Genomic DNA, 25,469 nt, shown 5'->3' on the forward strand with positions numbered 1-25,469 from the left:
CTGTGGGATTTTTCATCACCAAAAAAAAAAAAAAAATTCTTGGTTGAACGGAGCCTGATTTTCACGCCTTTTAGTTAGTAGAAAACAAAAAAAGAAAATAAATTTTACTCCCACCTCACATTTTGGTTCCACTTTGCAGCGTTACATCCTACAAGACGCCGAGAAAGTACGTCGACAACGTGACAAAACCCCGAAAAAGTTGAGGACTAAATAAAAGTCCAGTCAGAATGTTTTGGCAGGTTCTGGAGGCCGCCTCATTTTAGTCCCGGCGGCCTGCGTTTCTCAGTGAAAGTGAAAATGCCAAGTGTCAAAAGTCACCACCACGCAGTTAAGGTAGACGCACTTTATTCCTAAAACAGAAGCTGCACCATCAGTAGCGGCACACAGCTATATGTACACACACAATTACCTAAATCTGTTATATAAAATATATAATCTGACAATGTACCTTTAATTCCTCTTCAGAGCTCATCGAGTTACTGTGCGAGAGAGACAGACAGACAGACAGAGAGGTAAGTCTCGTCCACTCACTGGGTGGGACAAGGGGGAAAAAAAAAAAAAATGCCCAGGCCAGTTTTTAACTTCGTTTTTACAGCATGGCAATAAAAAGGTCTGAATCCCCCTTTTGAAAAAATAAGATTCTAAAAGCAATCTACAGCAAATTCACTGTAACAGGTTTCTCTCTCTCTCTGTCTCTCTGTTTCCGTCCTCCAAATGAGAAAAAAAATTACACTTCTTGAACCAATTCCTTTACAGCGAGATGTACACACCCTCTAGGATTTGGAATATATAAAAGATATTAAGCATTAAAAATTCCACATTTAAAAACTTACAATAAATAATATATGCAGGCATTTTATTAAGATAAAATTTCTTAGATTGCAATCTACTGTCATTAAAAAGAAGTTGTATTTTTTTTTTCTCCCCTCCTCCTTTACGAAACGTCTCTCGATCATCCAAAATGCTGAAAATGGATTCTTGGCATTTGATTTATTGGGGCGGGACTTTTCCAGGTCGGTGTGTGAAGAAAGACGTACACTGGGCGGAGGAGGAAGAGGAAGAAGAGAGCGCCTTCGCGACGTGCGCAAAGGGAAAAAAAAAAAAAAAAAAAAAAAAAAAAAAAATCATTAAAAATCCAGAGTTCGTCTTGGTGATTCCTCAGATCAGAAGTTTGATCTTGTTAAGACTTTCAGAGCATGTTCATGATGAAGTTGTAGATCTGTGTGAGCACCACGAAGTGAACGGGCAGACAGGAGCGCCGGTCCTGGGTGGCGGGGTTGCACGTCAGCCAGGAGAGGGCGTTGTACTGCTCCAGGACAAATCTAAAAAAAAAAAAAAACAACAAAAAGAAGGTAAGTATTGAGGAGCAACAGATCTCGTCGTCCCTCTTTAGAGTGGACGGTTTGGTTTCCTACCTGAGCACGTCGGAGGTGTGGTTAGAGTCCAGAGGGTGGGAGTGTTTACTGTGCAGGAGCTCGTCTGATTGGACAGAAGACGCGTGCAGGTGCAGAGATGCCTGGGAAAACGGTGCAAGTGCAGACTGAGTCATTCATGTCTTCTAAAAAATAAAAGGTCTAAAGGTCGCATCACCTGAACTTATGTTTAAATAGACGGCAATAGATTTGCTTATTTGCTTCTTTTAATGCGTTTCGAATAATGTGAAAAAGAACAACAAAAAAAAGGTTAAATAAATAAAAATGAGCAAATAAAAAAAAAAATATGATTAACAGTCAAAATGAACGACAGAACAATCGATTTCTAAAATACCCGCTAGATGTGGACCTAATTTGCACTGAAAAGACTCAAGTAAGCGCCGGTACCTTGAGGAAGAGCGGGCACTGATTCTGGGCTTCGGGACAGGCGGACCAGAACCAGTCGGGCAGCGGCCCCGCCTTCGCCGTGGAGATGAAATAACCCAGAGCCATTGGCTGCTGCAGGATGCTGAGAGCCTCCTCGTGGGACTCCATCCGATCCGCACCCTGGCCCTGGCAGCACAAACACCAACACATCCAGTTTTATTGAACCATCAACAGCAACAGAGGTAGCTGCTAGTTTTCTACTGCAAAAAACCCCAAAACAACCCAACATTACAGTAATTATTGAAATGAGTCATTTTAGGCTTTAAAATGTCTTTTTCTCCACTGTGAAATGATGACATCCACCACTTCAATTTGGAACAAAGAAAAACTCATTTTCTGTAGCTAATCAGTAACAATATGTCAACATAGTGCTGCTCTCCAGTACGTTTTGAGCTTTTGAGTAAATTTTTTTTTTTAGTCCTCCATCTCTGTAGGTGAAAATTGATTTAGGAAGGAATAAAGGTCGTTATGTAGCTTCTGGAACAATCTTCACCATCAGCTCAACGCACAATAGTAGGAAAACGGAATTTCCGATCTCGACCTCTTCCCAGAGATGATGAGACGAGTGGGCCTGTTCAGCTCTTGTGGATGTGGATGGGGGGGGGAAATACTCAAGAGTTCAGACTTGATCTGGTCTTTTCACAAAAACGACATTAATTTCGTTTGGACCGACCTTGCCCGCTTCTCCGTGGTGGTAGTGGTGTCCCGGCGAGTGGACGGGCGAGGTCGTCGGGGAGTTGGGCAGGATGTTGATGAGCTCTGGATCCATCTCGCTGCCAAAGAAGTCAAAGATTCCCATCCCCTCGGATCCGTCTGCAAGCGGGGAGAAAAAAAAAGAAATAATAATAAAAAAAAAAAGAAGAAGAGAGAATCAAGTTTGACTCCCGGCAGTAGAGACGATTTGATGGGATGCCGACGGCTCTTTGGGGGCGGAGGCCTACCGGAGTTGATGTGGTTGAAGCTGATGTCGTCTTGCTCCGTGGTGTTAGTGTTGACCTGCACCATGGCCGACGTGGGGAACACCAGGATGTGCGTGCAGGACGTGTCCTGCGGCGTGCTCAGTTGGGACGTCTGCATGTTGAGGGTGGTGCTGCGACCGAACACCGAGCCGGTCGACACAGAGTCTGGAACGCGGCGGATTTATATCCGTTTAAAAACAGAGTAAAGGACGCACTTTTGTTTGTTGAAGACTCGTCGTCTCACCTGGCATGATCACAAAGGACCCCTGGGGCTCCATGGCGACCAGGCAGGCGCTCAGGATGCTGGGCGTGTCGGCAGCGGAGATGCCGCACATCCTACACGTCTCCTTCAGACGCTTACTGAGAGACTGCAGGTTTTTCCGACTCAGCAGAATGCTCCAGTCTGAAACACAAACAGAGAAAAATAAATATGGGACCAACATAAATCACTAACCTTTAACTTACTTTCTAAATAACTTGTGGATAAGAAACTCATCTGTCATGTTGTTTGGTTTGAGCAAGCAAGTTTGATGTTTTGACTTGACGTTAGCTAATAATGTCCCATTATTAAATATGAACTTTTTAACCATGACTTTGTTAAATACACTTTAAAGAAACCCCTTGTGAAAAAGGTATAAATAAAAGAATTTAAGTTGGTAAATCTGGACGTGTCTAATTATAAAAAGGGTTCGGCTCTGTTGAGATAAATACATTTTATTTTTAACTTTTACTAAACTGGGTTTGTCTCATTTTATAAGAGCCTTGATAATATTGATATCGGCCCAAACTTTCACATTGGTGCATCAATATCAAAACATATTCGATCTTAGGCGCGTTTGTCTTTTCAGAGAACAGCATACCTCTTAGCTCGCCGTGGCCCATCCTGCCGAGCCGTCCAATCACCACCCTCCACGGCAGTGATGTCACCTGGACCAGGCCGACACACCACTCCCACAGCTTCTGCAGGCCCACTCGTCTGGCAGAGCTCTTTTTCCTGCGAGCCCTGCGGTGAGACAACAAGCCGTTAGCATCGACTAATCTAGCATCCCCGCTGCGCCGAGATGTACATTTAGTGTTTAGTGCAGAGGGCGCGCGCGCACACCTGTTGGGAACATCAATACTGATGATGCAGGACTCCAGCAGCTCGCCGTGCTGGTCGGTGCAGGACGCCAGCAGCCAGCGCTGGTCGTGGGACAGGCAGTAGCCGACAAAAAGCACGTTGTACTTCTGCGACGCCTCGCCAAACGTCTCCCCGAGCTCCGTCTGCTTGTCTTTTACTGGGGCCAAAATGAAGGACGGCGTGTACAGACGGAGACACTCCGGCCGCTGCGTAGAGAGATGAGAAGAAGAAGAAAGAAATAGCTTTGTTAGTTCCTAAAATCAACAATAGAAGTCTCACACGGAGCCATTAGATCAGTCACCTCCGGGTTCTTGAGGGCCATGTCAAGAGCGAGGCCGGGCCCGAAGCCCGTCAAGGCCTTGAAGTTGGTGGAGTTCGGCAGCGGTCGGCGACACTGGGTGTACACGGAGAAGGCCAACGACTTGAGGTGCTGGCTGTAGATGTGGCGGTCGCCGCTGTGCACCGGCTGCAGCAGGTACTGGCAGGGAACAATCTGAAAGGAAAAACACACACACACACACACATCTTAGGAACTGTGAACTGGTCTAGGATGAGAGACATTCCAATATCTAAATACAATCAAAATTTAGGTTGCATAAATTACACTTGATGAAAAACCCATGGCCTTCAACTTCTTCAAAATCAAGATTCGTTCAGCAGTAAGCTGTAACCAAGAACCAATCTACTGCAGGTCAGACACTCAATCTATTACAAGATGATGCTGTTAAAGTTTACATCTTTCAGGTTTCCTGTACCATCACATCACAAGAGAAGACTACAAAAGAAGAAGAAAAAAAAAGATTGCAAATAAAAAAAAAAAAAAGCACTTTTTGAGTCAACATGCTGCCAAACAACCTTTGACAAATTTACTGCCAAAAACCTTGTAACTGAATATTTCAGTCTTTTATAATTTTACAAGCCCTGAATTTGACAAACCTTCAACTGTTAAGACATAAAACATTAATTTTGACTACAGTATCTCAGTCTTGTTCCCAAACATTTTTTCCATATTCATTCATTCTTTGGCACTCAAATGAAAACTTGAACATGGAAATTTTCAGTCCCTTTCTGACAATTTTAAAACCATCTGTGCTAAAGTTTCCCATGAATTTACAAGTCAACCAGCGAATCAAAACAAGCTCTAATAATCAACCCTTACTCCTATTTATAATTTCTGATTATTTATGAAATATTAGAACTAAATGAAAATGTATTTACTTTCCCTGTTAATGCTGTTGCACCAACACTGAAACCATTAGCTCATACAGTCATTCCTCTTGTGGGTTACAATCCCCCCCCGCGGGACGTTGATGCAACTTTGTGTCACCGTTTAACAAGCGGAGGCACCACCTCAATTAGCCACCGCTAATTACTCCCCTCGCCGGCTCGGGCGACGGCCGCACAGGAAAAGCGCCGTACCTGCACGGAGACGGCGTTTCTGATGTGAGCGGGCAGGAAGGGGAGCATCTCCATGAAGCAGCGCAGCAGGCCCACAGTGTAAGTGCTGGAGTGGACCTCTTTGTCCGCGTTCTCGTAGCTGAAGGGGTCGACGATGTAGACCACGATGGCAGGCGGGTACGAGACGGCGTGGGACTCTCCGTCTGTCGGCTTGCCCACTTTGTCCCTCTCCATTGTGCTGCATGGACAGAAAAACCAACACCATACTTGAACTAAATGTCAAAAAATAAATTAAATATTTCAAAAACACTAAGTTGCAATAAGCAATTAATCGCATAATAAATGACAATAAATTATTGTTTTTCGTTGTAGTTTTTTTTTTTGATAGGTAAAATATCTTTCATTTCCCATGTCAATTGTTCTTTACAAATTTTGAGATTCAGAACTTGGGCTGAAAGCTTTAAATGGGATTAATTGTGATTAATCAGTTATTGAAATAATCGTCAAGTAATTTATTAATCGATTAGTCATTTACTGGAGCATACAGACTCAACCACAAAATAAAAAAAAGAAAAGAAAAAGATAACTGAGCAACACCTTCGGAGCACTGATCAAGTCAAAACTGTACAATACATTTTATATTTAAGATAAACCCCCTTTTGTAATCATGTTTTACAAAACCTCCACAAATTGTGTAGTTTTAGCTTCATCTAGTTAAAATTCTGTAAAAAAAACTAATTATTTTTATAAAAACATCTCATTTTATGCACCTTTTGCTATCCAGTTATTATTCTGTAAAGGAAAAAAAACAAGAACAAAAAAACAGAATGCGCCATTTTTTCCATTCGATTAATTGATCGTCAACTGAAACAATTGTTTGTTGCAGCCCTAATAGAACCAGATAAAAATCGGCTTTAGAGAAACCTCGAACTCAATTAGCCGTAAAATTCGAGCGCCCACGTACCTCTCCTGCGTCTCGGCGGAGACCTGAGGCTGGCTGGATGCGCCGTCACCCAGACCGCTGGCGCTTTGCGAGTTTGTCTGCGGTCCGTTCTGAGTAGTGCTGCCCTGCAGGCCGCCCGTCCCAAACGGCATGTAGGAACCCGGCTTGCCCGAGGCCATCGCTCCGTTAGTTTGAGAGCCCGACGATGAAGATGACGCCGACGAAGGGGGAGGGGTGCTGTTGACCTGTGCAGGCTGGGAAGAGTTGGTGCTGGTAGTGTTGGTGCTCTGGAGTCCTGAGGAGGCGCTGGAAGAGGCGGAGGTCTGCGGGGTGGGCTTGGTGGGATTACGCTGGGACAAGAGGGAGCTGTCCAACGGCAGCTCAGACAAGTTTGGAGCTGGGAAAACAAGAGACTTTCAGTTATCACTTTCGTAAACTAAAGTGATGATAAATGTGGCATTATTATTAAATTAATTACCTAAATCATAGCGACACACTTGCGCAAAGAGTTTGAGCTTATGAAAGGCTTCATTATTTGATTCCCTGGCAGCCATCTTGAGGAACCAGTCACTGAGGGGTTGCTCCGTCATGCTCCTTCCTTCTGGGGAGCCGACGGTCAGGACCCCCTCTGGGTGGCTCTTACAGATGGGTTTGTGTTGTCCCAGCTGGCATGCCTGGACACAGAATCATAGTGTTGTATTAAACAAACTATTATTTGTTTTTTTTATGTCTGCAGACATAAAAAATTCGACACATTTTTCTCCAAGATGAACTTTTAAGTTTTCAGGAGGTGTAAATTTAAATTTGGCAACGTTTTTTCGTTCCGGGACACGATAACACGAAATGGTGACGTCTACTTAAAAATGTTCAAATATGTCAGAGAAAACTGGAACTGTTTTGATGTTTTAAAATGAGACAAATTATTGTGAACGATAAAAATACTCCATGACTTAACTGATAAATATTACTACAGTCTGAAATGTCCTAAAATCAGACATTTCTGGTTTCAGGAAAAGAAAATTACAAAAAAAGCTAATTAAAAGGAGGAAATTAAAGACGAAACAACCAGGAAAAAAAAGGAATAAAACTTAAAAAAAGGGAAGCCATTTTGACTGAAGATGATCAATACGATTTCTACTTGCGCACCTCGTACATGACGCTCAGATCTTTGAAAAAGGTTTTGGCTCCACGGAGCAGCGTCTGGTTTTCCGGGCAGATGACCACGTATCCCACATCCCTCTGGGAGCCGAAAGGATCCAGCAGCAGCTTCTCCCAGTAGGGCAACCCGAAAGGAGACAGCACCACAAAATCAAACTCGTAACCGACCAGAAAGGTCGGGATGGGCAGAGGCTCTGGAGACTCGTCTGTACCTGTATGGAAGCAGGAAAGACAAAATGTATACTACTTGAAAATGGTTTCAAAACCACAGTATTATTGTTTACTGTAGTAATTTCTCAAAGACTTTGGCATCTATGCGAACACGTTTGCACATACCGTACGAGCCTCTCCCTGCCATTTTGTGGAACTGCTGCCAGGTGAGCGGTCCCTGAACGCCCCACGAGCGCACGCCCTTCTTCTGGATGGTGTCCTGAAGTGCGGGCTGCAGGGACAGCAGCACCCGCAGGACGTCCTGAGAGTACAGCTTACTCATGTCTGCAGCTACGGGAGGAAGACAGGGGAGGGGAAAAACAAGGAGGTTAAATATTAAATTAAACGGGACAAGAAAAAAAAAAAAAAAAAAAAAAAAAAAAGCCAAACATCACCCGAGTAGAATGTAAAACGAAACGATAAAATAAAGAAGCTCACATTTGCATTTTGGCCACTGATGAAGGCTGGTGCTTTTCACCAGCGTTTCGTCCACTTTCCCTCCCGACATGTTGTCCATGAACTGCCGGCCGTGCTCCAGCGCCATGTAGCAGTCGTTGTAGCAGTCCCTCTCTTCCACTCTGAGGAAGGAGCTGGGGGTGGCGGCGACTGCGCTTGGCTTGGGCCACTCCACGCCCGCCATGGGCGCCAGCGGATTGGTGCACTGGTCCTGCAGCAGAAGAATCAGCTCATCTGGCGGCTTCTCCTTCAGACTGCCCCTCAGCTCCTCGAAGCGGCGCTCCGTGTCGCGGCCGGCGTCCGAGCCGCGCCCCACCACGTCCAGCTCGTCCTCCAGGAAGAGCCCCGCCGACTGGCCGAAGCGGCGGTTGGCCACGGCGCTGAAGCCGCAGGTGCACGGGTACTGGTCCTCGCCATTGTCCTTGAGATAGACTCCCACGTCGGCGCCGCGGATGTTCATGTTGCAGACGCACACGCAGCAGCTGTCGAAGTTGCAGTCCTTGAAGAGGTTCATGACCGACTCGGAGAGGATGAGCGTGACGTAGAGGCTGTGGGCCTCAGGGATGGAGGGCACGGTGGCCGGCTCCACGGAGCTCAGCGGCCGGCAGGTGGAGGGTGTGGACGCCGGCGAGTAGAGGTCAGAGTTCTCGTACTTGAGCGAGCCTTGGACGCTGGAGGGCCCGCGCGGCGTGCGGGGGGTGCGAGGCGTGCGCGGGGTGGGGACAGAGAAGCGAGGCGTGGCCGGAGACGGCAGGATGCCGGGGCCGCTGTTGCTGGGCGGTGCGCTGCCAGGCAGGAAGGGCGTGTTGGTCTGAGGGGTGAAGGGCTGGTTGTAGTCCGGCTCCACGCTGGGGACGTTACTGCCAACACAGTCAGACGGTCAGAGAATATTCCCCCAAGATGAAACTCAAAAACCTTCACGGTGAGTTTTCACACTTCTCCAGCACCACACTATCTGATCTAAAAAATTTTATTCTTAAATTTGAAACTTAATTCAATATCATAAGATTTCATTTAGACTTCATAACCAATTTTACTTAATTTTTTGGTTTACATTTCCGTTTTCGGTTGCTATTTTTTATTTTGTACATTTTTGGTCTTTCACTTCCAGTGGGAAGGTTTCTTTAGAAAGTGAAAGTTTGTCAGTGAGAGGTCAAACTTTCATTATTGTGCAATTATTAAAATAGGACTTGAAATCATCTGGCAAAAATCATCAGTGTGACAGGCCGGTTATTGTTATTGTTAATAATAATGCGCTTTACGTTCCACAGCAAGTTAAACTAAAATATAACAAAATTTTATGTTTTGAAGTGTTTCTCTCTCTCACACACATACATACTCTAAAACACCTGACTGCTCTGAGAACAAAAAAATGAATAAAAAAATATATATATATTAAAATCATTCCAAAATTTCAATTACATTGTAAAAAAATAAAAAGAAAGTTGCAAAAAAAAAAGTTTCTGAAAATGTTCTTGCTAAATTTTCTGACATTTAGCAAACAGAAATAATTTTGGTAATTAATTGTATCTAAGCTAAAACATAAAAGGTGTTGTCTAATTTGACTTCAGACCGTTAGAACAAGATGTGTTTGTCTTTTTATTAGGAGTATAAAAATATCAGTTTTCAACTGTAAATAACACCTCATTACAAAAACCAAACCTTGAAAACGCCTCAATGAAATTCAGGCATTTTCAAGGACTTTAGGCACCCATTTGAACGCTGAGAGGCCCAGAATTTAAAAACACGTTCATTACGTTACAGATCACTACCTGTCTTTGGTGAGGAGGCTGACAGTCGACACTGGAGGCATCAGCTCCATTTTCCCCATGGTCCAGCTCGGCGTGTACACACAGTCCTCTGGCAGTTTGACAGGCAACAGACACTGGCTGGGTAACGTCTTCAGGGGGGCGTACATGGAAGAACCGATGATAGACTGGCACGTCTCCGGCTTGTAGACGAAGGAGAAATCCTGAAAACGGAAATAAAACATAAATGCTGGCGCAGCTCCATTTTATTCGCCCTTGTATTTGTTGCCGGCGGCGTCAGGAGCGGCACCTTTATCTCAGACGGCTTAGGGCTGCAGAATCCCTCCTCCACCTCGATCTTGAAGTGGCTGCTGAGCTGGCTGCTGTCCAGAAGGGCGAGACCCGCCCCTGTCTCCAGGCCGTCCTTGGTCCCGGAGTTCCCGGGGGAGTAGCCGTTTTGATCCAGAGAGGGTGGGGTGGGATACATCATCATCAGGTCTGCTGAACCCACACAAGTGAAGACATTAATGAGTAAAAATGACGCGATCATCACGATCAGCATCGACACTCTTCCCCCCTAAAAAGCACTGAATGGTTCGTCTACATACACGACGACAAGGGATCCAGGCGTTCTGGTTTGGGTTCTTTAAGGTTGGTCTTGTCGTCGTTACCGGCTCCGGCTCTTTTGGATCCAGGCTGAAGAAAAAAAACAGTTTGATTTCTTTTCGCCACAGACAACCATAAAGCGATTTAAAGTGGAATTTTGGAGCAGAGGAGTTCTTCCTCCAACTCACCTCTTGCTCATCTTCGTCAGAGTTAAACATTTTTTCTAGGTCGCTGAGGGACACGACCAAGTCCTTCTCGTGAATGAGGCTGGTCGAGGCTGAAGGCTTGCAGCTCGACTGGCCCTGACCGTCTGCAAAATGGAACAGATTGCAGGGAAACGGTGAGCAAGGACACTGAATACCTCATTTAGGTGAATGTTCAGTTCTAGTAGGATTCTTTCTCACCATCTGAAGAAGTCGCCGCTCCGTCGTCCAACTGAATCCAAAAAAAAAAAGACAAAAATCATAAGAATGATTCAACTTGCCAACATTGGTGCAGGCTGACAGACCCTTCATTTATTATCTTTACGTTTGTTATAATTTGTACACTTTCATGATGTGTTATGATAAAATCTGCACATAAAAAGTTACACCTGTCATTCACAGAGTCTGTTGAAAATCTCACTGTGCCGGCTAATGGCACCAGATATCCACAACAGATTAAGATGCTAACGTCAGCATCAGTTCACATATGATATCAGCAAATATCGGTTATTGATTATCGGCCCAAATTTTCAGATCGTTGCATCCCCAACAACCCCGATAGGACTGAGGGACCCACCTTCTGCTTCTTGTTGCCGTCCTTCTCAGGTCCGACCTTGTCCCTCTTCTCCATAATGCTGAACTCGTCGTCTCCTTCTACGAAGGCGTACGGGTCGGACTCGTCGCCGTGCTCTCCGTCGCCTGCGGAGGAGCCGAGATGGCTATTTCTCCGCTGAGCGTAGGTCCTGACCAGCTCTTGCGATACTTTGAGGGGATGCGAGGAGTTGCACATCAGCCTGACAAGAGAGGAACCAGGAAGATAAACACATGCCTGCTGCGAGTTTCAGCAAGTCATATTTAAGACTTTCAAGACCTTTTTTTAATGCCAATGAGTTAAATTTGAGATTGGAAAAACAAATATGGGAAATCACTGGGGGATGATGCTGAATCACAATCAAGAATAGCAAAAATTGACATTTCTGAAGGTGTATTTGTGGCTCTTGGCAGCAGCTTTGTGCTTCACACAATGCATTTGGCTCTCTATATAGTCGAATATATGTGAGGTTAAAAAGCCCTGCAACAATACATTTAATAAGTTCATGTTCTTTAGTAATCCAAGACATTTTAAAGCCTTAATTTTAGATATACGGGTTTAAGATTGAAGACTTCTTAAGGATGCACAGACACTCTGTTTTAATGCACTTCAAGAGAAGAAGAATAAGTAAGGCTTACTCTGTGATGGACACCACCGTTTCCGAACCTCCTGACAAATCATCTCGTATTTTATCCATGGGTAACTGCGGCGTTAAGTGTGAGGTTTTCTTCCTGGGCAGGTTGAAGTACTTCCAGGGGTTGTGAGTGGAGTCTTCTCTGGGATTTATCGCCGAACCAATAAACACTGTGGGCTCAAAGGTCTCGTTGTAGTTTGAGGGATAAGCCGCGGTGTCCGCCTGCGGCTCCTCCGTCGAGCCCTTCTGAGGCATCAGGCAGGGCTCCACGGAAGGCGGGTAGAACGCCTGATGGATGGGCGTAGAGGAATTCTTGGCGCCGCTTGGCGTCAGCTCGCCATCGACGTGATCGCAGGGACGCGGGCTGAGAGGAGGGGGCGGCGGCGAGCCGACAAGGTCCGCCGGAGGGCCGTGCGCGTGCAGGGAGGGGGCTTTGGGCGGTGCCGTGTCCGCATGATGCAAACTGGGATATGGGCCCTCCTCCTGCGGCCTCGGGCAAAGTCTCTGGGTCTGCGGCTCCATGGACTGCTCCTCGCTCACTGAGTTGCGGTGGTGGAAGGGCGTCTGCGGTCTCCGCTGCTGCTTCTCGCCCTTCTCCAGCTTTTCACCCAGCTTGTGCTTGGCGGTGGGCTGAGGCGGCTGGCCCGAAGACGTCGGGTGTCCTGAGGTGCTGCTGGATCGCTGCTTCTGGTTTTTAGGCCTAGGTAGAAAAATAAATAAGTAAATTTATGGCAGAATAGAACAACTTTAACCTTGAACAACTAATAAGTAGCTAGCTGGAACCTAAAAATTACAACCTTTCTCTCATCAATAAACGCACCATAAAACCTACAGTGCTTAGGCTCGATGTTGTTAGGGTAGAAAATTAAATCTAGACCTGCAACTAACCATTATTTTTTCTAATTGATTATTCTGACAATTAATAGGATAAAAAAAAAAAAAACATTGGGAATTCTGCAGATTTTCATTTAAGCACTTAAACTTATTTTATACAATATTAAAATTACATTAAAATATAAAAAAAATTAAAAAATAACTATTTAGCCACAAAAAAACACAGTAACACCACAAAATTTCACGAGTGTTCAATTTTTTTATTTTTGTTTACATAATTTGAAGCAGGATAATTCATGGGCAAAATTTTTTTCAGCCTTAAATGCGAAACCTACATTTCTCTTGTATAAATTCAGCTCAATTATTGCTCTGAATATTTTATTACATATATTATATATATATTCTAATATTCGCAGATCATTTCAATAATCAATTATTCACGATTAATTGTTTCAGCAGTAACTAAGAGCTTATTATTAAAATAGTATAATTTTCACACAAGCAATCATTCAGGCTGCGAGAGAGAAAAAGCCAAAAAGTGCAACAAGAAGGCTAAACGGTACTTCTGTTTCAAATTGATAAATAAATAGCGAGAGGTAAATGGTTTTTCTACCTCAAGCAATTGCATGACGGCCTGTGAGTTGGTTCCACGAAATCCCAGAATCCGCTTCTGTCCGGCTCCTCCTCGCAAGTTCCGTTCGTCAAGGTTGTAAACTTTCTCCTGGTAATCGGAGCGGAGCCACATTTTCAGCAAAGCCAGGACAAAATAAATAAATCAGCTGAGAAATGTTCGCTCCCTTTACAGAAAGGGATGGCAAGAAAACGTACTTGTTCCCTGCTCGGTTTATGTTGTACTCCTGCCACACGGTTTCCACCATCTGGCTGGAAAGCCTGCGGGGGATTTTTCCGCCGTGAAGAGTGTTGTTAGAGCTGTAGCAATCAGACCCTGAAGACATCTTCAGCCATCTCTGGGCAGGCTGATAGTCTAGTGGAAGGAAAAAAACAAAACAAAAAACATAAGAGCAACAACTGTATAATGACCCATTGCCATAGCAACTGACTGACAACAGCTCCACTAGTGTGTCAGGACTCGACGCCAAAAGACAGAAATATTTTCCATGCGAACCGAACATTCAGTCCAATAGTCTCATGTTTTCAGGTTTGATGTTTATTTTGTGATTATTGTTAAGTGATTGTTTGAACATATCAGTGGTTGATTAGATAATTTAAATACCTGCTCTACTGATGATCTGTCAGAGTTGATGTGTGGGTTGCCTTTTTATTCTTTAACTGAGCCAAAACACAACAAACTCCGCGGCACATCTACATGGTTAAGGTTGTCAAAGTCAAGCTAGCATTACTTCCCTCTCCCTTGCTATTTTTTTCTTGACCTTGTCAAGCTAGCTGTTCTAGCTGTTCTAGTGTTGACAATTAGTAGAAAAGCACTGTGTCCCTTTTTCTTTCATACGTCACATGTGCATTTAAAACTTAGCGCGTTACGTTGACAACTTGACAGCTAAAACCCAATGCTAGTCATCATCGCAAAGTAGTGTTTTCGCCCTCCGGTGCGATCGAGTACATGTGACAACAATAAGATCGAGACGTGAGCCGAACCTGTGTGGGCTTCTTCTGGCGACGTGGGAGGAGTCAGAGTGACCGAGGACATGGCCGAGTCTCTGTGAGCCGCCTGACCCTGGTGAGCGCCGCTCTGCATTCCCGGAGTGTTGGCCGAGCCCTGAGGGACCACGGCGGGGAGGTCCGACAGGGGGAGCAGCACCAGGCAGGAGGGATACACCATCCTGACTCCAGCTGGAAGCAAGCACATTTACCCTTTTTTTAAGAAAAGAAAAACTTCATAACATACTGATGTTAGGTGCTTGAACGAAGTTATGTCGTCCATCAACATCACCTGATTTTCTCAAAGTCATGTAAAAAAGTTTGAACAAATTTCTTTTCCAACTTTATTAGTCTTTACAAAAAAATTAAGTCACTTAAAAAGCTTTTCTGCGTCTTACCTGCTTGCATTCCTGCCGCCCATCGGCGCCTTGTAAAATAATTCTAAAACCTTACCGACAAGGACCTCCACCGCAGCCAGGGAGTCATCCTCCCAGTCTGCATCCTCCATCTTGTCTTCCGGGACCTCCTTCAGATTGGGGCAGATGGGATAAAACTGCCTCCACTCCTCGATGAGCTTCTGCGTTGGGTGATCTGACATCTTGAAAGCTTGACTGGTGAGCGTCCCGTTCAGGCCGTACGGGCTGAGGATGACTGCGGGGGCGAAGATTCACAACACGTTTAAGATACCGCGCCCCCTTCAAAATTTTTATTTTGAAATGACATATTTCACTTCAGACTCAAATTTCTAGAGGTTTCCCAGAAGTTTTACGACGTCCTGAATTTTTGTGAGCAAAAATATTGCCGCATGTGGGCTGTATTATTGCCACAAATATCAAAATAACACAATTTATCTAATTTTCATTTAAGAGGTAGGTCATTTTGAAATTCATCTGAACATTTAAGCAGATTCTGCAATGAGTTAAAGGGCCTACTTAAGTCAATATAAAACAATATTTAAGATTGAATTCAATTAATCATGATATATTCTTAAACCAGTTGGATTTTTTTTAAACAGGTAAACTTCAATAATTTCTTCTCAGAAATGATTGCTAAAATCTACCTAAATTAAAAAAAAAACAAACTAGCAAGACAAATTTTAAAAGTATGTTGCAAATGTAATATACTTCTGTTAAAAAACAAAAAGTTAGTGATTTTGTTTGGCAAAGTAGGACTTTAATGCATTTTAAACTTTAGGCCCTTTTGAAACATTTAAAAACACTTAAAGCAATCAAAAGAGACTTTATAAACTTGTGTTATGACCACGTCTTAATGTCTTAACCACATGTACCAAGAGGAAAAAAAAGTTGTTTGAGATCTGTATGACATTTTTGTCAAAGCTCATTAACAGACAATCAATTGAGCAAAAAAAAATGGGACCCTTAAAACTTTCAAGAATTCTGATTTCTATTTTTGAGAATAATGAAAAATTATGAAAAAAAATTATTCATTGCTAGAGAATATTAAACCTAAGTTCCAAGCATTTCCAGACTATGTGCAAACCATGTAAATAAAACACAAACTTTTGACTCTGCTCCCACCTTGCAGGGGGCTGGAGCTCTGCTGGGCGAGGCTGAGATGCTCCTCGCCGAGTCTCTGAAGAGGCTGATGTTGGGCAATCTCCACACTCGTGCAGACATTGCTGTCGCCATGGACGAAGAAAGTGAAGGCGCAGGACAGATGCTCGCTGCAAAGCGGAACAAAGGTAAAGCAAATATTAACATTTAGAAATGTGAGACACACAAATATGCAAAACAACAGTTCTCTGACCAAGGGACCAGAAGCTAAACAATTTACTGTCACTTATTTCATTGGGAAATTCAAATTTAAAAAGTATAAAATGAAGGCTCCCTTGCTGGTTTTTAGACTGAATTAATAATGTATTAATTGTCTAGAGATTGTAATTAATTAATTTTAATCACAACAGCCTCTGAAGGATAACTGGCAGCCCAAATAATTAACGACTCGTTTGTTCTTTAAATAATTTAAAACTAAGACCTACTATTTTTGGTCTAGAAAAATGTCAAACAGATTAAAATAGAAGAAAATTGGTTTGAAAAAGTCAGAAACTATAATACAAGTACAAAAACATACAAAATCTTGCAAGGCATGCATCTCTTGGATTTGAAACTACAACTTCTATCAAAGAACATTTGATAGAAGGGAGAAAAAAGGAGAATTGGTTGCAGTCTCGAGGAATAATGTAAAATAAAATAACTGTCTTGTTAATTTAAATGACTTAAATCTGTGCATAAACACCTTGACACTAAAGGTATTGAGACCAACTTGTTCTCAATTCGAAGCCTGCATAACTCCCCACACTCGCTTAAATTATTCACCAAATCTTCCTGCAGAAATGAGCCAAAAATAAACATGGGAAGTGATTGGAAGCCTTAAATATTACATGTGTATTTCCTAACCGTCTAGAAATCTAGAAAATGCACCGAAATAGTATTTGTTGACACGGCTGCGGTAAAACCACAGTGCCCACTCAGCATTTTCCAAAGACTCGTGTGTTTACCAGCTAGAGAGGGCCGGCGACAGCGAGGCTAACACACAAACACACTTCTGTGAAAAGGAGCCGCTGCATGTTTGTTGAAGAGTTGATGCAAGCGTGTTGTGATCGCTTTAAATAAGGAGGGAGGGGGCAGAAAGAGAAAAGCAAAAGGCTCTTAAAGGTGATCATAAGTGAATGGTAAATCACACCCTCTTATACACAGCAGCTCTTTGAAATAGCTGCTGAAACATATCCCTGAAATCAAAGAGAGAGCTGCCAGATGGAGCCGGAGCGACGGGCCGCGCTTCAAACACACGAGTCACATGAGCCCAGCCAAAACGGAGGGCTCAAATTAGCTCGTCAGGAAACTCTAGGGCTCCCCTGGCCCTTGTTTGAGAGCAGACACTGAATCTATTCTAGCACACTTACAGGAAAAAACAGCACCACACACACGCACAAAACAAAAAAAGCCAGCTCTGCATAACTATTTCAGATCATCTAGTTGCTTATACGCTTTCTGTTTGCCTCAAGATTTCACTTTTATGACAAACAGAAGACTTTGATCAACATATTTGTTTGAGGATTTTGATGAAGGCATTTGACAAAATGTAAGGTCTATTGCCCATTCAGTGACTGTATGATGCTTTTGTGATGTAAAGCACTTTGAAATGCTTGGTTGAAGAAAATTGGCTTGACATTTAACCTTAGAAGGATCTCAGCAACCTCAAACACATTCAAATAGTGATATGTAAATTATCCAAAACCATTTTAGATTTATGATAAAACCACTTGGACATTTGAATCAAGTTAAACTAACCCTAAATTCAGAAACTAAAATAAATCCAATCGTGACTTACAAGACATGATCTCTTATTAAATGCACCAATAGAGGAATAAAAATAAGCATATATATCATTCACCTAAGAAACAACACATAAGACATTTGGGAGACAACAGACATTCAAGTTAGCATTCTGATATCTATGAAAGATATCAGGGAAAATCTGACCTCAGGAATCAAACAGAATCTATTATTTTTGAGTTGGTGCTGTAAACTCTCAAACTGAAAACTTAAAACTTGTTTGTATAAAAGCATTAAAAAAATTCAGAACTAGAAACTCCTACTATCTTTTGTGTACAAATGCATCACCCAACACCAAGAACTTTGACACACATTCCTGGGTTTAATGCTATGACACATTAATGGCTTTCTGGTAATTTCCTAATCCTGAGCTGGATTTAAAACTAATGCCTCTATGCAAAACTTTTTTTAGGTCTTTTAGTCACTTGAACAAAGAGAAGAACAAAAAAAAAAAAAAAAAAAAAAATCTTGTCAAAAACTGCAATTAGTAACCCATGAACAAACTTGAAAATCAGTTTTGGCCAAATAAAAGCTTTGTGGTGTTCCTCTAAATCCAGCAAAAAAAAAAAAAAAAAAGCCTATTGGGTGGCACTATATACTGCATTTCTCCTTTAATTTGACCACAAAAAAAGAGAAAATCATTCCAACTCTAGAAAATTCCACAACTTAAAAAAAGTTAAATATTTCCCTAAAATACAGCTGACAAAATGCTTGTTAGTATTAACTGAAAGATGCAGGGGAGCCGCATACAGCTGGGAATCTCTCCTCGTATTTGACTAAGACATGCAGTTTTTTGAATTCATCTTTGCCGTTTTTGAAAGGCAACGTCTCATAACTAGAAACCAATATTCTAATAATAGACATGCCAGTTTCAGCAGCACGTCTCCAGCTGAATCCCAAAAGAGAATTTTTAATCATTAAAAGGATGTGAAAGGCCACCGACTGTTTAGCTAACTTTCAACCACAACTTTCACAACATCTGCTAAGAAAAACTTCCCTCTGCAGCACCGACAAACACATCTCTTTCTGACACATGTATGAGAGAAACTTAACAGTCTTAAGAAAACAAAAAAAGAACTTTCTTTTGCATGCTGAAAATCTGAAATAATACCCAAACAGAAAGCATTTACTAAAATTTGGCACAACCGCAAAAGCATACCTGCAGTTGCCAACCTTCTGCCTCACAAAGCACCTCAAACCCCGACTGAGCTCCTTCAACCCTTCCTAATTGCCATCCGCAATTAGGAAGAGTTAATAGAGGAACAATGTTGTGGTGACTTCCTTTCAGAAAGACCAGGAGTTCTTTTAAGCAATATTTGATATATGCAACATTTTTATCAAATCTGAAGTTTACAGTTACTTTATTATACAATAAAATGTTACCATGTGCCTAAAAACCACATAACACCACCCTTTTTAAAAATGTTGTATTTTAACGTGAAATGCATCATGCCAGTGAAAAGGACCTTCACAGAGAAACTATGTTAAAAGCAAATTCATAAGATATATTTGACCTCTAACCCTTTTGAGTTGTTCCTTTTGAATAAAACCTGCACTTAATAAAAAAATATTCACATGCTTTTTTTTTTAAACCCAACACTCAAAAGTGCTTTAAGTTAGAATTAAACATTACTTTTGCCAGAGACATTTTTTTATAAAGTAGAATTTGACTCATCTGTGCTCGAAGCATGTGTTTTTTTCTTTTTTCTTTTTTTTAACCACTGCCAGATTTGATCGATGCCTACCTCTTATTGATGATCTTCTCCTCCTTTTGGTATGGCTTGACGAACCACTTGCCGATGCGAACGAAGCCGCGGTTCATGAGGCAGCGCTCCAGCAGGTTGTGAATGGCTTTGAAGAGGAGCGTCCGGCACTCGTAGGACAGGCCGCTCTCCCACTCGCCATCCTCCTCGCCTGAAACAAGACACGGGCATTAAGTCATGAGTCCAACAAAGTGCCTAATGTTAAACGTAAACAGGAATGAGCACCATGTGTCAGAAACTTGCTAACACTTTTTGGTTCGCAAACTAAATGGGACACTAAGGCAATTTAATGTATGAAAATGTGCCAAGAAAACAGCTGTGAGCCAGAAATGTATTATTTTCAGCTGGACTTGCATTTTGGACTGAAACTCAAAACATCTGATCAGTCCACCAGTGAACACACAGTACCTAAGTGCTAATAGGTCTCACTGGCTGCAACACTCTTTGGTGTAGAAGTTGTTATAGTGAGAAGAAGACTCAAAGTGAGCCATTTTCAGTTTCTGAGAGGTTTTTCACAAAGTCACAAAAGGTGTAAAAGGTCACTTAAAATGGAAACCGAAGACCCATTTCCTCAGGCTGCCACAACGGAAAGCTAGACTTAAGCAGGTGTCAGTCATTTCACTGCTTTGTAATCTGTACATTTACATCTACAAAAGGAAGCCGCCAGCCACCTGATGTCAATTCATACCAACATGAGGGACATGATCTCAAAATTACAACACAATAAATTGACCTGGACTACACTTCTGTAGCAAACAGGAAAGCTAAATATCTTACGACAACGTTGGTCTGTTTTTTCCTTTTGAGCGTCTAGAAACCTGTCTTAATATAATCGTCTCCTTATGAGAGCGAAGAGTTTTCTTTGTCTTTCTAGGGTGTTGTTGCAAAGTTGCATCCACACAACTTTGCAACAAATGTTTTGGGTCTGAATGTAGCGAAGTATCCCACTTATTCTACATACACGTGTTGTAAGTGCTATATTCAAATTGAACTCTCCTTAACAGCGAAACCAAATATTTTTTTTAATTACTGTGTGCAAGTTTAGACAAACAGGGCTCCTTTGTGTGATGCTGCTTTTGCTTCAAACATAAATATTAATAATTTATGACAGGAAATCAGACAAAAAAAAGAACAGTGTTAATTATAGAAAACAAATTTTGAGATTAGAAAACAAGGTATAAACCTTTGGTCAGAGCATGTCTATTCTTTGTATTTAAATTTTAGTAATTAGATTGAAACACATCCGTGTCTATAGAAAGAAAAAAAGTCTTGCAAGTCTTCCAGCAGGCATCAGTTATTCTTTCAAAGATGAGTTAAATATTACTGCTATTTGGGAGGCTTAGTTGAGATTTCTCCCAAAAAAATGTGCAATGGTGAAACTCTGCTGATCCAGTCCAAAACTTCTCTTTTAAAGGTGCAGGGCTTTCGTAAATTCTCAGATCTTTTATTAGAAATAAGCTCTTGACGCAGTTTATAATGAAACGGCTTGAGAGTCTCTCAACGTGTTTAAACATGAGCAAAGTTCCCACAAATTGTAGAATTTTTTTCCTGCAAGTACTAGCACAGCAGCTCTACTGAGAGAAAATTTTCAAGATCAATCATTTGCAAATACTAGTCCTGAGCAAAATCTAATGAACACACACGAATTAGGGCAGATGACGGACCGGACAACAAGTCACTGCAAAAAGTTAAATTCTGTGGAGAAAAAAAAAAAAAAGGACAACCAATGAAGATCAGCACTTCCTCTGCTGGCACTCAAACAGCCGTCTGCAGTTATAACAGTAATGAGAGCTGTCATCGTTTCCGTGGTGATGCCTGCAAGTACGAGCTCTGCAAGTCAACAAGTTTGATTAATGACAAGAGTCCCTGAGGGCGACGCGGTAATGCCAAGGAGAGGTAGTGCGATTCCCTCAGGGAGAGGGAAATGGCTCGACATGAACCAACCACTGCGCAGTCGAAGCTTTAAGTCACATACGGGAACTAAGGAAAAAAAAAAAAGCACAACAAACCTGTTGCAGCACTACTACGGAAAGGCATGCAGTGGAATGCATATCTTATTACTGGTGCCAGCCACTGTGATAACGTCAAGACAGTAGAAGAAGTCAAATACTCAAGCACCTACATTTCGTGCAGGAAAACAAGACCAGGAAGTCTGTCTCCGTATGCAAGAAAAATAAATAAATGCCAGACGATATCAATGGGCCGAGTAGCGCTGTCATGGTAACATTTCACTTGTGGTTTTGTCCAAACCAATGCACAAGAATTTTGTGGCACATGCTGGAAATGTGATGCAGTTCAACTTTTCAATGTAAATAATGTGATGAAAAAAAGTGATTAGAAGAACGAAACGTGTCACTTCACTTGCTGTTGTAGAGTACAGGACTGAGCGTTTAAGTTGGATTTTCATAAGTTTATGAAAAGAAGGCAAAACCATTTAAATAAAAAAAAATAAAAATTGCCCTTTGCAAGACGATAAATTGTCCCACTAAATACAGCGATAATATTGTTGCTTTAAGGCAATTTTCATGCAATATATTGATAATGGCATAATTATTCAAGTTCGGCCTCTCTAAGACTAACACTTTGTAAAGAACGCTCAACACTGGAAGGTCTTAAATATCCAAAATAAATCACAACCTAAAACAATCATTCAGATTGATTCTCCTAGTTTTTATGACTTTTTTTTATTTGCTGTGACATTAATTGCCCTTTGGGACTCGAACAAACCTGAACCTAAAACAAAAATAAAAACCACACAGCCAAAACCACAAATAAAATGGAATATCAGAGTAAAACTTATTCAGCTCATTTTAATTTATAATGGGATTAATAGATTAACTGGTAATTACGACAGGCTTATGTATCCCTTAAAGACTGGATCACCCAGTAAAAGTGATTAAAGCAAGAGTTGCTGTGATTTGACCACAAAAATCTGTCAATATTTTTAGCGAACACACAAATTTTATGATCTCATCTTTCAATTTTTCTTAAAAAAAATGGCAGAAAAGTTTCTGTAGTTTTCCTCAAGGCTGCTGTGTGTGTCATGTTCTCTCCCTACAGTCTAGAGAAGTAAATACGCGCTTGTCCCTTTAAGTCAGCCAGGTGTTTGGCTCCGGTCATTGGATGGCTCGGCCTGAGCTACAGTTTCAAAACAAACTGGGACTGAACATCTGATAACTGCATAATAAAAAGCTCTTCTAAGGTCAGAGTGGTCTAAAGTACAGACATGCTTCTAGTTAGGCAGTGGCAGACGTAGATTTTGGTGGTCTGTAAGGTTTTGTTATTTGCATAACTGTAAGAAGCTGCAGAAATAAATTTAGGGCCTACCTTATTTTACTTAAGAAAAAAAATATTTATTTGAAGTCTGCTGCGCCACTTTTTGTCTGCTTTTGTTTTTCTCGCAACTTCCAACTATTTAGATGCATGGCTGTGCCTTCACTGGCGACTGGAAATGGTATACAAACCAAGACAGGTTTCCTCAGCTGGTGACAAACGATTCCCTTGCTTACAAGAAAGACACATTTTGCTGTTTGGAAATGTTTCTTAGTCAATAAAGAACACAGATACCCATGGTGTTGACTCTAATGGAGTGCCATTCATAACCCTTTACTAACCAAAGCCATTTTAAACATAGAGTTGGCAGGCTTACGAGTGACTGCAACTGGACAACCTCAGCAAAAAGCCTGACTAATTAACGGGTTAAAATCAGTTTGCTTTACTGCCAATTACACAACGGCGCACATTTTAGTTTCCACAAACGCAACAGTATTTTTAAAAATCTTCTACAGAATAACACCTTCTGCATTTAGATAACCACATCATGTAGTGCGACCAAAGGGGGGGATAAGTGACCCAAATCCCGCTGAAAACATTCACTTACTCGAGAGCTCATTGTGGATAAGCTCAGCAAAACTGGGGTCATCCCCCCACCAGAAGAGCCAGAGCTCCCTGCGACCCGGGGTGTGGTGCCTCCTCCACACACTCAACACATCCGCTGCCAGGCATCGGCTGAAGCTGCACAGGATGGGGTCCTCCTCGGTCACCGGGAAAAGGATGGGCGACGAAGTGGGCCCCTGCCACACAAAACGCCGCCACTTTATCCCCGTCAAGTCAGCCTGAGAGGGGAGGAGGAGGCAAACAAAGTGAGAATTTTAACAGAGTTTGGAGGCAACTGTCACTTGTTTACTGCATGTCTATGCATGAGCGCATTTTCCTTTACAGTAAGCTGAAGGCAGGTACATATATATATATATATATATATATATATAGAGAGAGAGAGAGAGATATATATATAGATATATATCTATATATAGAGATATATCTATATACATATATAGATATATATATGAAATTGTATTTTACACAATAAAAAGGACAAAAGGAAGAGAATTGCTGACAATATAAAAAACACAAACAGGCCCCAAGACATAACTTTCTCACTACTTTATAATAAAGAGCTGTTTATGAGTGCAATTTAAGACAGTAATTGACCTATGTGAGCCAAGTGTTTTTTTCATTAAAAAAAAAAAGAAAAAGAAACATAGGGTGTTAAAGGTAATTCGCCTGTTGACCCGACCTGTTACAGTAGCTAGCTCCGAAAATTCCTGTAACAACTGAAATTGTAAACACAGCTTGACTCCGCACTCATAAACAACTCTTTTATTATAAAACTGCGATGTTTTATAAAAGTTGTGTTATAAAAGTTGGCCAGTTCACGGTTTTCAAGTTACAGGCCCAGTAATTCCTTCACGCCAATCTGCAACTGACGTTACAAAGCTTGTTGCCTTATTAGCCAAAATGGCTTTCTGGCCTCTCAGGAACACAGCAGCTAGTGCTAGCAGCGGAGACTTACTAGGCAGAAGATGTTGGAGTGGCAGTCCTCCAAACTGGCCCCGTTAGGTACAAAGCAAGAATTCATCTTTTCACACCGTGACGGCAACGTTAAAGTCCATTGTCTCAATCGCCTTTCGGGGCAGGAGCCGATGGGTGTAAAACTCGGGTGTCGAAGCGACGTTTGAAACGCTCAGCAACTTCTAACCGGCGCTAGCCGCCGCTAGCCTGGCGGCTAAGCTAACGTTAGACAGGCAGCCAGGGAGCGACAACTGTAGGCTTGTAGCAATTTGATTCATCAATCCTATTTGAAACGTATTGTCTGATCCGGTTAGGCTCAAGCCCACAATACCGAAGGATCAGCCAGACAACGTTAACGCAACCACAACATTACAAGCGATAAAATCCAACATGAGGAAAGTTAAATGCGAAAGGAGAAAAATGAGCTAGAAAAACTTCATCACAAAAGCTTGGTCCCTGGTATGCTAATGCTAATGTCAGCTAGAAACAATTTCAAAGCAAAGGAACTATCCCCTCCCCCTGATCTCAGCTAGCCTGTGCTAACACCCGAACTAGCATACCAGAGCCTCAATAAAACAATGAGCTACACCGCCCTCATGTACGCTAAAAACACCACGTCGCTCCGTCATTTTAAAACTGAACCTAAAACAGATTAAACGCCACAATTTCCGAGACTACTCGTCGGGTGCTGTAGTCTGCCTGGATCCATGGCTCCTGTAGATTTCCATTATTTCACTACATGGATTGAATTCTTTTAATGGCGGCCAGGAGGACAACTCTCAGCTCCCATTGGCCAAAATGTGTTGATGGGGGGCGTCATCCGGCTTCAAGAAGCTCCATGACTTCACAGTTTACAAGATGAGAGCTCCAGAGCGTCTGTCAGAGCTGCTAAATGCACCTTTAGAAATGCTGAACAACAAACGGTCATTAAGCCGTTTTGTCATCCTGAGAGTTTGGGTTTATTGCGGAGGAGTTCATGTTTGACAGAACCGGATGTTCTGTGACTTTTGCATCAAGTGGAAGAAGAATTGGAGGATCAACACATTTTCTAAATGAGCAAGCCAAGTACTTTTCAAAAACTGCATGCTTTGCTTTTTTTATTTATTTATTTTTTAAATAAAACATTTTTTGGCATATTTTACATAGCGAAGACTTGCTGATC

At 42.1% G+C, this 25,469-nt stretch overlaps 1 protein-coding gene across 1 annotated transcript; it reads right to left on the reverse strand.

Annotated features, from left to right (window-relative positions):
* Positions 1–328: 328 nt before the first annotated feature.
* LOC129369745 (mediator of RNA polymerase II transcription subunit 13-like) lies at positions 329–25,079 on the reverse strand. The gene is made up of 30 exons (XM_055045323.1): positions 24,309–25,079; positions 23,337–23,571; positions 19,439–19,607; positions 15,876–16,021; positions 14,791–14,988; positions 14,335–14,529; positions 13,549–13,705; positions 13,334–13,441; positions 11,891–12,586; positions 11,238–11,454; positions 10,862–10,892; positions 10,646–10,767; positions 10,460–10,547; positions 10,162–10,352; positions 9,876–10,075; positions 8,086–8,963; positions 7,774–7,938; positions 7,426–7,649; positions 6,758–6,953; positions 6,301–6,676; positions 5,358–5,574; positions 4,240–4,431; positions 3,921–4,144; positions 3,679–3,821; positions 3,063–3,221; positions 2,801–2,983; positions 2,533–2,672; positions 1,821–1,985; positions 1,416–1,516; positions 329–1,322 (listed from the first exon to the last, which is right to left on the reverse strand). Exons 1-30 carry the CDS (start codon positions 24,372–24,374, stop codon positions 1,190–1,192), a joined length of 6,315 nt encoding a protein of 2,104 aa, XP_054901298.1. The 5' UTR covers positions 24,375–25,079; the 3' UTR covers positions 329–1,189.
* Between the last annotated feature and the right edge of the window lie 390 nt (positions 25,080–25,469).

Source organism: Poeciliopsis prolifica, unplaced genomic scaffold (assembly GCF_027474105.1).
Source record: "Poeciliopsis prolifica strain line A6 unplaced genomic scaffold, Auburn_PproV2 SCAFFOLD022, whole genome shotgun sequence".
Classification (NCBI taxonomy): domain Eukaryota; kingdom Metazoa; phylum Chordata; class Actinopteri; order Cyprinodontiformes; family Poeciliidae; genus Poeciliopsis; species Poeciliopsis prolifica.